General features: G+C 34.3%; 1 protein-coding gene and 1 long non-coding RNA gene across 3 annotated transcripts; one reads left to right on the top strand and one right to left on the bottom strand.

Annotated features, from left to right (window-relative positions):
* Positions 1 to 7,313: 7,313 nt before the first annotated feature.
* On the bottom strand, positions 7,314 to 9,040 carry LOC135126539 (uncharacterized). 2 transcript variants are annotated; one of them, XM_064052568.1, is made up of 6 exons: positions 8,701 to 9,040; positions 8,182 to 8,648; positions 8,022 to 8,123; positions 7,867 to 7,966; positions 7,523 to 7,681; positions 7,314 to 7,475 (listed from the first exon to the last, which is right to left on the bottom strand). In XM_064052568.1, exons 2-6 carry the CDS (start codon positions 8,643 to 8,645, stop codon positions 7,419 to 7,421), a joined length of 882 nt encoding a protein of 293 aa, XP_063908638.1. In that variant the 5' UTR covers positions 8,646 to 8,648; positions 8,701 to 9,040; the 3' UTR covers positions 7,314 to 7,418. The 2 variants fall into 2 exon arrangements, with proteins under 2 accessions (XP_063908638.1, XP_063908637.1); XM_064052567.1 differs by having other exon boundaries at positions 7,314 to 7,681.
* A 5,147-nt stretch (positions 9,041 to 14,187) lies between these two features.
* On the top strand, positions 14,188 to 15,734 carry LOC135127078 (uncharacterized). The gene is made up of 2 exons (XR_010280170.1): positions 14,188 to 14,558; positions 14,615 to 15,734. It is a non-coding gene; the product is annotated as an uncharacterized LOC135127078 (long non-coding RNA).
* Positions 15,735 to 17,554: the final 1,820 nt, after the last annotated feature.

The following is a 17,554-nucleotide window of genomic DNA, read 5'->3' on the forward strand; positions in this document are numbered from 1 at the left end:
TAACGAGTGTGCATCCACTACTGACTGAGTTTAGCAAAGAAATTTTGTAATAATATTTCATTTGCTTTTATCTTTTATAATATTCAAAAGAGCTTGGTAACGGTACTTTAGGAATTAGTTACCATAAATATTTTATTAGATGTAACATTACCTTATATTTTTCTTGATGTAGATAACATCTAAAAAGGAAACTCATTAGGCATTATGTAATTATTGTAAGATGCATGTAATTTATTCGTAATGTTTGGGTTAATATGCCGGAGCAGCCACGAATGAACATCGATAATAATCAATAATTTAAAAAAGGAGAAAACATAAAAGTGGCCATTTATCCGATGGACTCGTTTACTCTACTTCCTTAGCTTACGTTCGGGAAGTAAAAATCAAATAATAATAATAACTGACGATGACGTATGTAATAATTACTGCTCTCTCGTGAAAATCCGATGCATTAATAAAAGGATTCATACAATTAAAACTTACATGAAGAATTCTTTTCTTGGTCCGTAAAAAAAATATAAATGAATCTTTGTTGAAAAATACTCAAAATGCACCAAGAATTGACTGTCCTTCAGAAGAAACGGAAATATTATCTGAATTACTCTAGAATGTAAAGTAAATACGCTTAGTACCGCGGCGCTCTGCCAGTACCTTTTTAGAGGAAGAAGTTATAAAAGTGTTTTACGGCCACTAATGCGCTTGCGCCGAGTGATGCAATTCCTTCCTCGAACAGCGAATTGCGCGGAGGACCGCAATTCTTCACAAGTCGTAACCAGGGAACTGCTGCGAGCGACGTCGAATTTTATAAAAAAAATCGGTATATACACACTTTGTGTGATTCAGAAAAATATATTACAACAAATGGAGGCAAAGATAGTGACTAAAGCTAATTTTTGACTGTTCTCTCTATATTAAGTAAAAAACAGAAAATATGAAAAAAGTTATTTTTACCAAGTTTGGTGGATAAATGAAGCCGAATTATTACAAAAAGCTTTTTCTTAATATAATTTTAGTTTTTGCATTTTTCCGAAATCTTTGCTCACTCGGTGCAAGATAACTCTACAAAGTTTTTTACCGAAAACACAAAAATTGTCGACGCGTTTCGCCAACCACGTTGGCATTATCAACAGCTTCAGTACAACTGTTTTGTCCACTTTGGTATAACTTTTGACTTACAATGTCACTTGTATCATATTTGATATACAGATTTTTAGTTAAGTAAACAACAGGAAAGACACAGAGTCGGTGTAGCCAGTGTCGGACACCGAAAAATTTCCCGTTGGGCCCGGAAACAGTCTACTTCTTTTTTTTATACAATTATTTACATTTTTCACGTATCCAGGATGTTACAATTACAAATGCAACAAATATTCCTAAAAATATAACAGAGACATAAAAAACTATATTTGTATGTAAATATTAAATAAGAGCATCTTTTCACAGTTTAAACTCCGTACGAAACAATATATTTCCCATTTCCGTCTGTTTGCCCGTCTGTCTGTCTGTCTGTCTGTCTGTCTGTCTGTCTGTCTGTCTGTCTGTCTGTCCAGATTTTTATTAGACAGATGATCTCCGAAACTACCCAACCAATTTTATATGCGGATTACGAATATTGTGTAGATGGTAAAACGCTAATCAAAATTTGGCCAATCATCTCTACCAACAATTTGTTGAGGTTTATTCCAAAATTTACAATAATAAATATTATTTAAATTTTATGAAATCATCCTCCACATGTGGTTTATGAACCCCTGTTAATTTAAAATCAAAGTTGCAACATCTTGTAATTTAACTTTGAAATTGCAAAACCGAATGCTGAAATTTTGCAAACATTTTAAGGTTGTCGTATCCGTGGTAAGTCGTTAATAATTTTTTTTTCTTTTAAGGCCCCCTAAAACAATAATGACATCATTTTGGAAATTTTGGCGAATAAATGTTCTTTAATTTATATTTACCAAATATAAATTTTGGTGATGTCAAAATCATTGTTTGTCATTTTAGATCCACTTCTCACCTGAATGACTTGGGTTTAAGGATTGGATTATAGGACTTTTTAGATGAAATTGCTAAATTGAAATCAGTGAAAAGTAAAATGGTACGTTTTACCCAAGATTTTTTTTCATCTATTTAGGCATTTTTTTTTTACCTGGTTTTTCCTCTATTTTAAAATTCTGTATCATTTTTTTAAGCAAGCACACAATTTTCTTCAATGTCAAAATTACCGTTAAAAAAAATGATAAAGCACTTTATAATAAATGAAAAAATTGGTCTAAAGAGTTTAGACAGTACTTCCCTCGCTGTCGAAAACGTGACGACTGTATGCCTATTATGTTTTTTTTTCGCAGTGGATTTCAAAGAATTCGGTTTTGTAGTTCCTGAGTAAATCAATAAAATAAATTTACGCATTCATTAATTTTTTTGAGTCACCCTGTACATTCAGATCCAAAAAATATGAATGGAGTGATAGATCACAAGTACAGACTCATCATATTTTGTACATTTTAGATACGATTTATTCGGCAAACTTTTGAGTTGACGTCATCAAGTTTTTGGAGGGGATAAGCAAATATTTTTTGACTAAAGATTTATGATGCTCTTTATAGCCTTAAAACATCTGCAACATTTCAAAGCATTCTGGTTAGCAGATTAAAAATTAAATTTCAAAATGTTGTTTTATAATTTTGATTTTTTTTCCAAAAATCTGGACGTTTCGGGTGAAAAGTCGATTCAGAGTTGTAAACTACATGTGTAGGACTATGTTATTTTATACAATTGAAAACCCATTTACTATGTACAATTTTGAAGTGACGTCATCGCATTAGTGGTGGGGATGATTAAACAAATTTTGGTTAGCGTTTTACCATCTACATGATATTCTTAATATAAGTACAAAATTTCACAACAATCGGTCGAGTACTTTCGGAGATTATCTGTCTAATAAAATCCGGGACAACAGACGGACAGACGGACGGACAGACGGACGGACAGACGGACGGACAGACGGACGGACAGACGGACGGACAGACGGACGGACAGACGGACGGACAGACAGACGGAAATGGGAGACCTATTTCTTCGTCTTCTAGGGGTCATGAAAGATCGAGAAAACGTAAAAGTAGAGAGTCGGCCGACGGACTCGATTACAATACTTCCTTTGCTTACGCTCGGGAAGTAAAAACAAAATATCGGGTGAATGTACCATTATATTTACTGTTAATTAGCCCCTTTTTTGGTATTATATATATTTAATTTTATATGATAGACATGGAGATTTTTGGAAAAAAAATCAAAATTGTATATATGTTACGGTTTAATTTTAAAATTGGCAAAAGCGTACTGAAAGACTGAAATATTCCAAACGTTTTAGGTTGTTTCCTTAGCGTTGAGGACACAAAATCAACCAAATTTCATTTTCTTTTAACCTTTGATGATTGTAGTCTGAAAATGGTAAAAGTCGAATTCGTCGAAGTATAAAAATAAACAGTCGAAGTTAAGCACATACTGAGAAATTGAGAATCTCTCCATTTTTTCCCGTTGTTCACATTCTTGAAATATATTTCATATCTAAGGGCGCAGAAGTTGCGGGGATGTTAATTACCCCATGTTATAGAGGTTATCACAAAACAAAAATCCGCAAAATCTAATTTTATAACTTTTTAAAGAAGCGGAATTTGTCGGACTTTAGTACTGGCTTTGTTTTCCTAGGTAGCGTCATCAAAATTCCAAGAACAACATAATTTTTTCAAAACGTCAATGTCGCCGGCAAAATTGAAAATAATAATAGTAGTAATACCCACATCTGTATAGAATACCCCAGGGCCCCACTTTGTAAATTTCCCGGTGGACTCTCATGTCCTCAATACGACACTGGCTGTAGCTTCAGTTTGTTTAAAAAAACAAGGCGTTGATAAAGTTCTTATTTAATTCAAAATACAAAAATATAAAATAAAAGCACAACATCTTTCAATTATTATGTATGATATATTCGTGAAAACAGATGTGCTATATTATGTGTACATATCTGTAAGGGTACCGCGTCAATTCGTCGTGCACAATTCGTCGCGCGACAATTGATCGCAAACAACTGATCGCAGCGTCAATTGGTCGCAGCGACAACTGGTCGCAACGACAACTGGTCGCAGTCACAATTGATCGCAACACAATTCGTCGCAAGTACAACTGGTCGCATGGGACAATTGATCGCAGGCGAAAAATGATAGCGTTTATAGAGAAATAAGTAATTGTTATGAATGAGGAAAATAAATTAATGTGCTATATTCTCAAAAATTTCATTATTTCTAAAAAAAGTGTCAAAATAAATACATACGAGTTCCATAAAAACGGTAACTATTAGGCTCATTTCCGAGTAAACCAAAGTGCAAAAAAGTGAAAATATTGTAAAATATTTTTTTTAATGCTGACACATCTCGTCGGTATGCTACTGTAATGTTCATTTGGATTATTCGTCTTATTGATTAGACGCTCAAGTAAGTGATTCAAGCTTTTCTTCTCACAAGTTTAAAGTTTGTCAATTAAACGAGTAAAAAAAATAGCTTTCAAAACGTGTTAGACGTCATTTTTCTTTAATAAAAAATGGTTTTAAAATTATTACAACTGTCAAATTAAAAAGTTATATATAAATCGTGAAAAAACTCTCGTTACAGTTTTAAGTGAAAAAGTATTATTTTCATTACGTTTGATAGTTTAAAAAATTAAATATATACCTATATTTTTTAATAAATTTGGTGCAAAGAAATTTGAATTTATATATTAACAATTAATTTTGGAGTTTATTGCATTCTTTGCAGACAATTTTTTGCTCACTACAAATTAGTTCTGGATTATCTTTAATCCATGATAAAACCAAAGATGTTTTTTCATTCAGAACTTTTGTGAACGCTCACACTGTTAATAAGGCGCTTGTAGATACGACAGAATGAATAATTTATCTCGTTCCCTTTGCTAAGTACCTACATACCAATCTCCACTTTTACGCCATTTCTGTAAACAAGATCGTAAAAAGATTAGTTTTGACCATGGAGCAAAGGAATATACTCATACTGGAGGAAGTGCCAGACTTAAAATGATGGTTTCGAGCCAAACCGGTAAAGTGTCATAAACAGTACCCCTCATTACCCAGATAAGACTGCCGATGACAGTGACGTACAGTTTTTTTTTTTTTTTTGATGCGGCTCATGGAATAAAATTTATTGAATAAAACAACGCACATAACAGTTTTATATTCTCTATTAATTAATATTATTTAAAATATTTAAATCAATCAACACATCACGAGTAACAAGTAATACAAACAGTGAATACCGTTAAAAAGTACAAACAACCAGGATGACGACGCCACTGAGTAGTGGTTACTCGCAATGGCGTGACTAATGTTTAGCTTGGGAAGTTTGAAAAGTTTTCACTCCGAAGGCCGACTATTCACTCAGAATTATTTGCCTAATCTGCCGGATGTAGGTGGGCTTCTCCAGCCCATGTTGTAAATTTTTGTAGGATGCAAAGTGCGGAGAAGAATAAAATCAGGTAGCAGCCCGTAGTAGGGTCATTCATGGAAAACTGCGAACCAATTATTTCTTCCTTTTTTTAGATCTGAGAGCTGTTTTACACGTCACAGAAATATCTATCGTAAAAGGAATTTTTAGAAATAATTTTCTCGTCATTAATCGGTTGCAAAAGATCAAGAGGCACTCGAAGCAAGCCCTGACAAACTTATTAGCGGCGCCAGCGGAGATCTCCAATTGGCTGCGGTACCACCATGGACACTCGCGTAACCTCCTTTTCCAGAATTGTCAAAATGACATTGCCAAACTCAAAGCAATCATGAATTAAGCATTTCATTTTAAATTCTGTTAGTATCAAGTGGTACATGGTATTCGTATTTTGGGTTGCGTAAAAATAATTTTCAGAAATAATTTTCTCGTGACTAACCCTGTATATGTATTTTTTACACCCACATATGGTACAACTGAATTTTTCTTCAGTACAATACTAGTCACATAATAATAATTAAAAAATAAGTTTTTAGTTGCATAAGTACCTACATTTCTTAGATTTCCCGGTAACACAAAATTATTCTTGACGCTCTAACAAAAGTTTCTGCAATATATATTTACAATACACGTAAACCTTTCTCAAACCCTGTAAAAGATCCGTTGCAATTTACAAGGGATTAAAATAAGTATTATATATCCATCCAGTGGAATTTATATTCGCTGCATATGGATACTCTAGAATCTAGATGTACTATAAGTTCATAAATTTTATTGTTTGGTGATATGTATAAAGACAAGAATAGACAATAGAGGCAATTCTGTATCAAAATGTGTTAAAATTTAAAGGTTGTTAAAAATATGATTTTTTAAATAACTGTAATCTAGCTAAGAACAATAAACACTTGTTTTTATGTTGAGTACTTATTATAATGAAGCTAGTTCCTATAATATAATAGGTAAAATAAGCAACGAGATAAATAGAAACAATCTCTTAAAAAAAAAAAAATCGGTTGTCTGTAAAGTCGGTTTACTGACGATAGTTGAACGTGACAACGTCTTAAGAAAATACTGATGGAATGGTAGCATTTTTCAAAAGAAAATTTTAATTTCATTTGTTTAATAGATTTGTATGTATATAGAGAAGGAGGTAATTAGAAATCACAATGAAATTGATCAAGTTAGATTTTCTCGCTTGCACTTCAAGCCTTACATGGAACGCCTCAGAGCGAGGTAACGCCGCATGAGTCACATGGAACGCCTCAGAGCGAGGTAACGCCGCATGAGTCATGTTTTTTCGTGCGTGCAGCCGGCTCAATCGAATTATAAGACGTTGTCACGTCAAAAATAACCAAAATGACAATTTATTAATAAAAAATCTTATGTAACAAAGTGTTTACGCTCGTATTTTTTAATTTTTAAAGTGCAACTACAAACTTCGTCACTTATCTATATTCAAATTGTTTTTAATTCGATATTTACACCTTACCTGGTTGCTAAATTTATTGCAACTTAAAATTCAGAATACAAAATATTTAGTTTTAATAAAAGAAAATATTTCCCGATGAATTTTACCTTGCGATCAATTGACGCTGTGATAAATTTACGTACGATCTATTGTCGCTGCGATCAATTTACGTGCAATCAATTGTCGCTGCGATCAATTGTCGCCGCGACCAATTGTCGCCGCGACCAATTGTCGCCGCGACCAATTGTCGCGTGCGACCAATTGTGCTGCGACGAGTTGCTTGCGATCAATTGTCGCGCGATCAATTGTTTGCGACCAGTTGTCGTAGAATCGTCTGTAAGAATTACCTTAATTTACAAGAAGTTTAACTAAACTAGACGCACTTAACACGTTTAAAAATTTTAAATCAGCTGTATTATCCATAAGAACTATGATTATCTCGCTTACGGTTGCTGAAATGAGTTTAAGTATGTGTAAAAGCTGAAAACAGTTTTACAAATCTAGAAAAAGGCATTAAATAACTTGAAACATTTTGATAAAGCCTTACTAAAACATAAGTATTAAGATTCATGTTAACCAGTCCATGGCCACTGAACACCATAAGTTTTTGAGCTCTACTTGTAATAAGTGTTAAACATTTCTTGAAAGGGATCATTTCTATTTCGTACCATTTTGAATCGTAGAGAATACTATCTATTTTAAGAGCCTAAAAAACATGTAAAATAGTGAAGCAGTCGTCTTATACCTGAAAATATATAAAACCAAAGAGGGAGTCATGTTTTATATATATACAGTTTCTTCTACTACTTATGGTCTAAATATTTTTTTTTAATGCAAATTTGGTTGAATAGGCCAAAAGTAAGAACACATCCCGAGTTTACATACACTTACAGTGGTGATGAGGATTTCCAGTGGGACACAATAAAATCCTATTTCAATAATGGCAACAACAAAATGGACCATGCATTTGGCTCTATTAACCAAGGGTCCCCTGTGAAATTGCTTATCTAAATTTAAAAGTGAAGAAGTTAAAAGCGTAAACTTACGGTTGCATAAAAATGAAAATAGCCACAGATGCAGACACTATTGTAATTAGAAAAAGAAGTAAAAATATACTTCTAAATGCCACATTCAGTTCTTCGCAATAACTGAAAAAAAAAACTTGATTTGTTATAAACTTTACATAACTTGGAATGTTTTACACACCTTAATAAAAAGTTGTTATGATCGACCAAAGCCTTTAGCTCTTTCCAAATATTATCACGACTGTTGTTGCACATATCCCTAAATCCTTGTGCCAGCAGTTGAAACTGTTCAATTAGAGAAGTTACAAGCGAACAAAAAAGGCAAGTTGTTCCTATCGTGGAAGCAAAAGCAATTGTTGATATGTACCACATTGGAAACAATAAATAATAGAACCATCCTTTTGGTACATAGCATACTACAGGCAATACACCCGCGGTAAAAGGCTGCAAATCAAATAATACCAAAGAAAGGAACGAAAGTAAATAGTAACAGCGTATGATTTTCTTGACGAAGTGAAATCTTTTCAAACTTTGTAGACGCAATGATTTTTTATCAGTTGTTCCAATTTTCCAAAACCTCGATTTTTGTTCAAGCAATTTAAGTAAGTTCTGTCTTCGAATGTGTATATTTAATGCACTACCCATTATCTAAAATTGGATGTCTTTTTAAATGTTTATGTTCTAGTGCATATATACATACATGCGTGCATAGAATACAAGTTTGTAAATATTCCGACGTCAAAAATATGTTTTGGTTGTAGGAAAGCAATATCCCTTTAATTGCTAACGCAATGTACAGAGAATTCAACGAAACACTTAAGAAAGCGTAAATATTAGCCCATTTGGAATTAAAAGCCGGATGCAGGCAAAAGTACCATAAAACTCTGACTGAGTCTGAAGATATGTCGTTAATTTCGAAATATCTGAAAAATGACAGGCTTGAATTTACGTAAAAAAATTTAAATATCGATAGCTTACGATTTCAGATCAGAATGCATCTGGATCAGATTTTGTTCTCTTCGTTCGACGACAAACACCAGATATCTGACTTCTTACTTAGCTAACACTGCAATATTCTATCGAGTTTTCACATTTATGCTTTTAGAGACAACCAGCAACCAACAACCAAACATGCGCTGTTAAATTAACTACTACATTTTTTTATTGTAGTTAATAAAACATAAATTGAAAATTACCGATGATGGAAGTAAAATATTACTCCTACATTTTAAAGACGCCGAAATGTTTTGAAACAAAAGAGAATTACACTAGAATACATTCTAAAGATAATGAATTATTAATTTCATTCAACGAGACATTTTCATATTAATAATAATTGGTTTGCGTTTTATATTATTCATGAGAACTTGGAATCTGCAGTAATAGTTTTGAAAATTGCTGTAATTTCATCATTATTTAAATGAATACTTTGTCAGATGCTTGATATATTTCTTTGAAAGTGATATCGATGACGAACACAAGGGGAGGGGCGTATTGTTTGCAAGGAATAATTGGATACCAGATGGATATATAGATCACTTGTTCCTTTCCCGAATGCTACGTAAGAGTTTAAACTCAAGAAAACATCAATGTTACACTTTTCAGTTCCTTGGTAGTGCAGTCCTAGATCATTTTTATTTTTAGTTGTATGTTGTAGGTGGTAACACTGTGTGTAAAGCAACTTCTAAAAGACTTATAACCACGTCTCAGTGAAGTTAATAGATATAACACATAATAAGAACATAAATATTGAATGTTATTTATTACTCTTTTAGGTGACTTAATTAACTATTTATTACAGTAGTGATTTTATGTAGCATTTAAACACTGACTTCCTACAGGACGAGTATTAACATATTTCCCAACTTGTTATATGTATTCCATAATCATAGTACCCTCCATCCTACTGTTGCAATGTTTTCTACTGTGATAAATTGATAGGTTATTGATTTGTTGAAAATTCTTTGAATGTATTTAAATATGTATAGAAACTGAAAACAGTTTTACAAATCTAAAAACATGCAGACATATAAAGAAATAATTAACCTTTTAATAAAACGTTACCAAAACATAAGTATTAAGATTTATATTAACCAATCCATGGGCACTAAATACCATAGGTTTTTGTGCTCTACAGGTAATAAGTGTTAAACATTTCTTGAACGAATTCGTTTCTATTTCGTACCATTTTGAATCATAGACAATTTCATCTATTTTAAGCACCTGAAAAAAACCAAAACTGTCGTTCTGTGCCCGCAAGAATGCATGTAAAACCGCAAAGAAATTTAGAAATTAGATACAGTGGGTTCCAACATTTATGACCAGCGAGAAAGTAACTTAAAATATCTTAACTACAAAAGTATAGCAAAATACATTTTTTCAATGTGTTGCCCCAACATCCTCAGAGAGTCGATGTTTGGGCTACGATTAGTCAAAGCAAGAATTATTGGACCGGTTTTTTTTTATAATAAAGAGTTTCTTAGTGTTTTAACAATAAGATAAATGATGTTTTCAAAGAAGATACCGAAACGAAATTTTAAGTCCTTTTTTAAATCATGAGTTAGTTTATGGTTACTTTCAGCACGATGGTGCTACTGCTCACACAAGCTGGAGCTATAATACATTTTTGGCTGAATTTTATGACAATAGGATTACTCTAGTCATAATACACCAAACCACTGGGCCGCCTAGCATATAAGCAGGAGATACAAATATTAAGCAAAGAAAACCAAGAATTGAAAGAAAGATTGCAGAGAGTAGAAAAATACGTAAAAAAGGCAGAAAAAATTGAAAGAAAGAACAATATTGTAATTAAAGGTGAGAAAATACAAGGACACGTCAATAGAACAATAAAGCTGGGATAGGAAACGAACCATTATGAAGCAAAAAAGCAAACTACATAAAAGAAACAGAGATACTCATAGAGGAGGATTACATGAAGAGAGAAAGCGAGATATAAAAGAATATAAGGGTGATAGCGGCCGGAGAAAAAGCGAAGCGGAGGGAGACTAAAGTCGAATATAAAAAGCTGATACACTCAGGGGAAGAGAACTCAAAAAACGATTAGCCCATAAAGTAACAAATAAACACCAGAAAAGGATGACGACTCACGCAAAGCATACGGAAAACGAATTAAAGAATAAAGAAAAGAAAAGCCAAAAACTTAAGATTGCATCATGGGATGTCCAAGAAACGTTCCAAGAAGGAGCACTACGACAGTTTACATTAGAACTACAAAGGTACGACATAGCTACAGCAGCGATACAAAAGACTAAACAAAAAGGTAACAGCATAACAGAAATAGGGAATTACATATTCTTCAACAGTGGGAACGCGAACAGAATGCTAGGAACAGGATTCCTCGTAAGAAAGAACCTAAAATAGTAGTCACGTTCAAACTAATGTCCGAAAAATTGTGCTGCCTGAGACTGAAGCAGGTATAGAAAAATCAGCCTGATAAATATACACGCACCATATAAATACCAAAATATGATATCAAATTTGTTATAGGAGACGGGAATGGCAAAGTAGGTAAAGTGCAGAGATAACAGCATATAATCGGGAAAGAAAGTAAACACGAAGAAACAAACGAAAATGGAGAAAAGCTAATAGAATTCGCACAGGAAAACAGCATGATAGTAAAAAGCACAGGTTTTGCACGCAAAGAAGTATATACTTGGATATCTCCAGATGGCAAGAAGATCAACCAAATAGATCATGTATTAATAGACAAAAGAAATGCACAACTAGTCACCAACATAAGAAATTATAGAAGTGGTGAATCAAGTACAGACCATATTTTAGTAATAGCACATATTGAAGAAGAAATACCAAAAAAGGAAAAATTGACAGGGCACAGCGAGACATAGATTTAAGAAAATTCAAAGAAGAGGGCATAGAACAACAATACGAACAAAAACTGACAGACAGCATAAAGAAAAACAGAAAAACAGATTCGCTAGAAGAAAAATGGGAAAATGCTACAAAACAATATATGGACTACCACAAAAGACGTAATAGGATTCAAAGCAAGCCACACGAACAACACGTATGATGAATGTAGAACAGCATTAGAAACTGGAAGAAAAGCAAGAGAAACGTACCTGAGAACAAGAAAAGAACATCAAAAGCAGTACGAACAAAAAAAAGAAATTACAAGAAAATATGCAGAAACAAAAAACGTATGAACATGGAAGCACAGATACGACAGATTGAAGAAAACTTATGTAAGAAAGAAATAAGGAATTTTTACCAAGATATCAAACGAGAGAATAAATGTTACCAACCAAAAGTTTTCTATTGCAAAGATAAAGAAGGGAATTTAATAGGAGACCAGCAAGCAAGTGTAAAGCGATGGGCGGAATACCTCGAAGAACTATTAAACGAACATAGCACAGATCAAGACATAAGCGAATTCAGTAACGATAGGCGAGAAGATAAGAACGAAATAAGCGAGCCAGACGTACAAGAAATCCGAGAAATACTAAAACCAATGAAGAACAACAAAGCTCCAGGCAGCAATGAAAAAAGACCCGAGATGTTGAAGTATGGAAGAGAAGAATTTGTGCAAGAAATACATCGACTGATAGTAGAATGTCGGAAAAGCGAAAAAATACCCGAACAATGGGAAGAAGCGGTACTGTGCCCGATATTAAAGAAAAGTGACAACACAAAATGCGAAAATTACGCGCGGAATAGCGCTACTAGACGTAACCTACAAGATACTAGCTACATGCATAAACACAAGGTTCAAACAGCATATGGAAGAAGCCGTAGGAGAATACCAGACAGGATTTAGAAACAACAGGTCAACTGTAGATCAAATTTCATACTAAAAGAAATCCAAGCAGTGTATTACGAGCAAGGGATTAACCTGTACCTACTGTTTATAGACTTCAAATAAGCCTATGATATAATCAATAGGAAAGAACTACAGACAGCCATGTTGGAGCTAGAAATATCAAATAAGATGATTAGACTTACTGGAATGACGATAGAGTGAAATTACCGGTTTACGATAAGGAGGCCCCATGTCAACCACTCTTTTCAATCTAGCACTGGAGGTAATAATTAGAAGAAACAGAATCCCTTGACCACACACCAGATATGATAAAAGACACCAGAATCTAGCATTTGCAGTTGACTTAACGTTCGTAACGAGAACAGTTAGCGAATTAAAGAAAATTACAGTTAACCTTATCAGAGAAGTAAAACGGATGGGACTAACAATAAACGAAGAGAAGACAAAACAAAAGAAAATGACGAATACAAAAGACTCACAAAAAGCATTGAAGATAACTGCGGAAGATGAAACTACATATGAGTTGGAAAAAGTAAAAAAGTTTAAATACTTAGGAGTAGTAATTACCGATAAGAACGAAATGGAAGAAGAGATAGAAGAACGCATTATGAAAGGCAGTATAAACTTAGGAAGACTAAACAAGTTTCTTACAAGCAAAAATGTAACACGGCAGACGAAGAAACAAGTGTACAAAACGGTGATAAGACCTACAGTATTATATGCCTGCGAAACTTCAACTCTAACAAAAAAATGGGAGCAGAGATTAGAGATTGGGGAACGAAAAATACTACGGAAGATATATGGAGGTATCAAGGAACAAGAACAATGAAGAAGACGAACAAATAGGGAAATAGAAGAAGTATATGGAGAATCGAAATACCAAGGTAATTAGAGTGCAAAGAATCAGATGGTTAGGGCACATAGGAAGAATATCTGAGGATAGAACTATCGGGAAAGTGTTGAACCGTCTACAAGGTGGGGAGAAAAGAAAGAGCGACCAAAACTGAGATGGTTGAAAGACGTGAAAACGGATCTACGGTAAATGGTTATCGAAGATTAGAAAAGCAAAGCAGCCGACCGCACCCAATGGAGAGCCATCGTTAGAAAAGCCCACGGCCCTCGAGGCCTGCAGTGCTAATATATACAGGGTGCCGCATCCAAGTCTGGATATAGGGAATTAACATGCGAATTGGTTTTTATTTTATAATATCTCCCCAGATCACTTTAAAGCTAATATTGAGTGATGCCTTTGTGGAGGTCGAAGAGGGCTATCGGCCAGTATTTTTTTCAAATGGTTGCATCGCGCTCATTCACTGTAAAAAGGTTTTAAAGATCGTATTTTGAAATTCGCGCCCGATCCGAATTGTCGCGAAGTGTTCCGTCGTACTGTCGAAGTTCGGCGATCGCGTATGTTCATTACCCATGCAAAATTCAAATGTCAAAGTGAAATTAGAAATTATTCTCATCAGAAATCAACGAACAAGTCAAACTGAATTATTTTATCCAGTGTGATGATTATTGTAGGACAAATTAAACGGAATAAATGCACAAATTGATCCATTCATTCGTCATAGTGCGCGACCCCGTCAAACGAGCCATCTCGAACTACAATCAGACCGTATCCAAAAAGCCCAAGATGAAGACTACAAGACTTCGAGCAGCTGGTCTTCCTCAAAACCCCATCAAAGCCCATCGGCAGCATTGCGACATTTTCTGGGAGCCCTCAAGCTAGGAATGTACTCGGGCTGCCTCACTCAGTAATCACTGAACGACTCAAATTGAATTATTTTATCCAATATGACGATTATTGTAGGTCAATTTAAACGAAATAAATGCACAAACTGCACAAAATATTTTATTAGGTTATGTTGCTGGTGCTGATCGAGTCTTTATTACTAAAATCTCATTAAAATGCCATGTTCTACTGCGATTAGATGAAAAAGCGAGGGCCCGCTTTTCTTATTGTGTGATGATAAGATTTGCCATCAAAATAGCTGGCGCTTTTGAAGAGGACCTTTTAATGAACCATTTAGATAACTACAAATAACAAAACTTAACAATTGTTGATGAATGAAGTAATGAAATATTGTACGAATCTGGAGAAATATTGCACTATTTTCAAGAATTGCTAAAAAAGACTGCTCTCAGCAGCTGTACAGTAAGTAAGCCAATCTTCAAAACTCCTACGCGTGTTGATCAGCATTTTAGTTGAAATCTGAAGACAATATTGCTGGATTGCTTGTTTCAGCGCTTCTCTGTTTGTATAGCTTGTCTGAATGCAGATGGTCGTGAAGAAATCTCCAAAGAAAAAATTCTCAGGGGTTTATATCCGGCGATTGCACAGGGCAATGGGGCGGTGCAAACTTTCCATTCCAACATTGCGGAAAAATACTGGTTCAAATAAACAACATTTATGCGAACTGTATGGCTGGAGATTTGGTCCTGGATGTAAAAGACCTGCTGCAGATGCCGCACCCTTCGAGTCCCAGGAAGTATTTGCTGAGCTAGCATATTATCCTAATTCTGAGCATTCAATCCGGATTCGATGAAAAAAGGTGCAATGACATGATGTCCTAGAAGCCCCAGTCATACACTGACAATTGCACGCCATTGATAACGAAGGTCATGGACCACGTGAGGGTTGTGCAATGCTCAAATTTGATCGTTCTGACGATTATAACTTCCCTTAAGACCAAATGAACGTCAGTAAAACAAATTTTCCTCAAAAACTCTCCATCAGCCTAGATTCTCTCAAGCGTTCCTTCGTAAAACTCTATATGTGAGAAGTAGTCCCCAGGCTTCAATTTTTTGTCATGATGCTTTTTGAAATTCTTCTATCTCATCTGTTTAAGACCCCTAGAAAACGTCGTGCCCACCTGATTTTATGTAATTTTTATCACCTTTGAAAATAAATGTAACTTTATTTTGCGAAATATTATTTTTATTTTTGTTGTTGTTAACACAATAAACAAATAAAACAGTAATACAAAAGTTTCTGAATCCCAAAACACATTCGTAATAGAGAAAAATGCTTTAAAATGTTGATGAGTCAATGTTCTACATTTCCCTCTCAAAAATTTCCTGTAATGAAGATGCTTCCTGGAGGCAAAAAATCCATCCCTGCTTAACGAATGTAAAATCAATTGACTTCCAATCTTTAGTGATTCCAAAAAAAAAGGGTGAAATTTATCCAAATTACCTACTAATTAAATTAACTGTTGAAGAAGATGCAGGCCCCCGCTTTTTCATCTAATCGCAGTAGAACATAGCTTACCTAATAAAATATTTTGTGCAGTTTGTGCATTTATTCCGTTTAAATTGACCTACAATAATCGTCATATTGGATAAAATAATTCAATTTGAGTCATTCAGTGATTACTGAGTGAAGCAGCCCGAGTACATTCCTAGCTTGAGGGCTCCCAGAAAATGTCGCAATGCTGCCGATGGGCTTTGATGGGGTTTTGAGGAAGACCAGCTGCTCGAAGTCTTGAAGTCTTCATCTTGGGCTTTTTGGATACGGTCTGATTGTAGTTCGAGATGGCTCGTTTGACGGGGTCGCGCACTATGACGAATGAATGGAACAATTTGTGCATTTATTCCGTTTAATTTGTCCTACAATAATCATCACACTGGATAAAATAATTCAGTTTGACTTGTTCGTTGATTTCTGATGAGAATAATTTCTAATTTCACTTTGACATTTGAATTTTGCATGGGTAATGAAAATACGCGATCGCCGAACTTCGACAGTACGACGGAACACTTCGCGACAATTCGGATCGGGCGCGAATTTCAAAATACGATTTTTAAAACCTTTTTACAGTGAATGAGCGCGATGCAACGATTTGAAAAAAATACTGGCCGATAGCCCTCTTCGACCTCCACAAAGCCATCACTCAATAATAGCTTTAAAGTGATCTGGGGAGATATTATAAAATAAAAACCAATTCGCATGTTAATTCCCTATATCCAGACTTGGATGCGGCACCCTGTATAATAACTACATATTTACTAATTTTGCTTCAATAATATGCGTTAAGCATATTTTTTAATTACAACATATATATTTTTAACATATGCGTGTGATCACTAAAAATTTGTACAAACTAATAATTGTTAAAATTTAGTAGGTACCTTGGACTTGGTAGTTGTTGAATTTTGCAGTATTGACATTTGGATGGAATCGTTAAAAGGAAAATTTAAGAGAACTACACTATAATTTTTTTTTACTTACTGGAACAACAGGAAACAAAGTTGCGACTTCTATGGAAATGTGTCTTTAAACCAACAAATAAATAATTTTTATTTTCAAACGTCATATAACTGACACTTATATGACGCTCTTACCGGGGTTTAAGTGTCATTTCTATGACACGTTTTTTGAGCGGCGTATAAGTACTACTTATACTCCGCCAGCGTATAAATAAAACATTTATACTCCGCCGGTGTATAAATATGTGAAAATCATAGTGGTTGTCAACCATAGTAACCATGGTAAGTGAAATCAAGGCAATTCCTTAATGAAGCAAAAAGATAGGAAATAATCATTTCAGATATAATATAACAAGTGATATGATTATTATCGATAATATTTCGAGTGAAACCGAGCTGCAGATTCAACGAGTGCGAAGCACGAGTTGAATGTGCTGCTCCGGTTTCACGAGCCATATCTTCGATTATTAATCATATCACGAGTTATATTCAACATGAGAATATAATAAATGAACACATTTTTTGATAATAGAGTTGATTT

The sequence above is a fragment of the Zophobas morio genome, unplaced genomic scaffold, assembly GCF_036711695.1.
Source record: "Zophobas morio isolate AGI-343-1 ecotype UQ-CSIRO unplaced genomic scaffold, CSIRO_AGI_Zmor_V1 ptg000011l, whole genome shotgun sequence".
In the NCBI taxonomy this organism is placed as follows: Eukaryota; Metazoa; Arthropoda; class Insecta; order Coleoptera; family Tenebrionidae; genus Zophobas; species Zophobas morio.

Coding starts and splice junctions, on each gene's coding strand:
- LOC135126539 (XM_064052567.1), bottom strand. CDS start 8,645: ATGGGTAGTGCATTAAATATACACATTCGAAGACAGAACTTACTTAAA. Junction 8,124..8,181: donor CATAACAACTTTTTATTAAG/GTGTGTAAAACA, acceptor TTTTTTTTTCAG/TTATTGCGAAGAACTGAATG. Junction 7,682..7,866: donor TGGAAATCCTCATCACCACT/GTAAGTGTATGT, acceptor CATGTTTTTTAG/GCTCTTAAAATAGATAGTAT.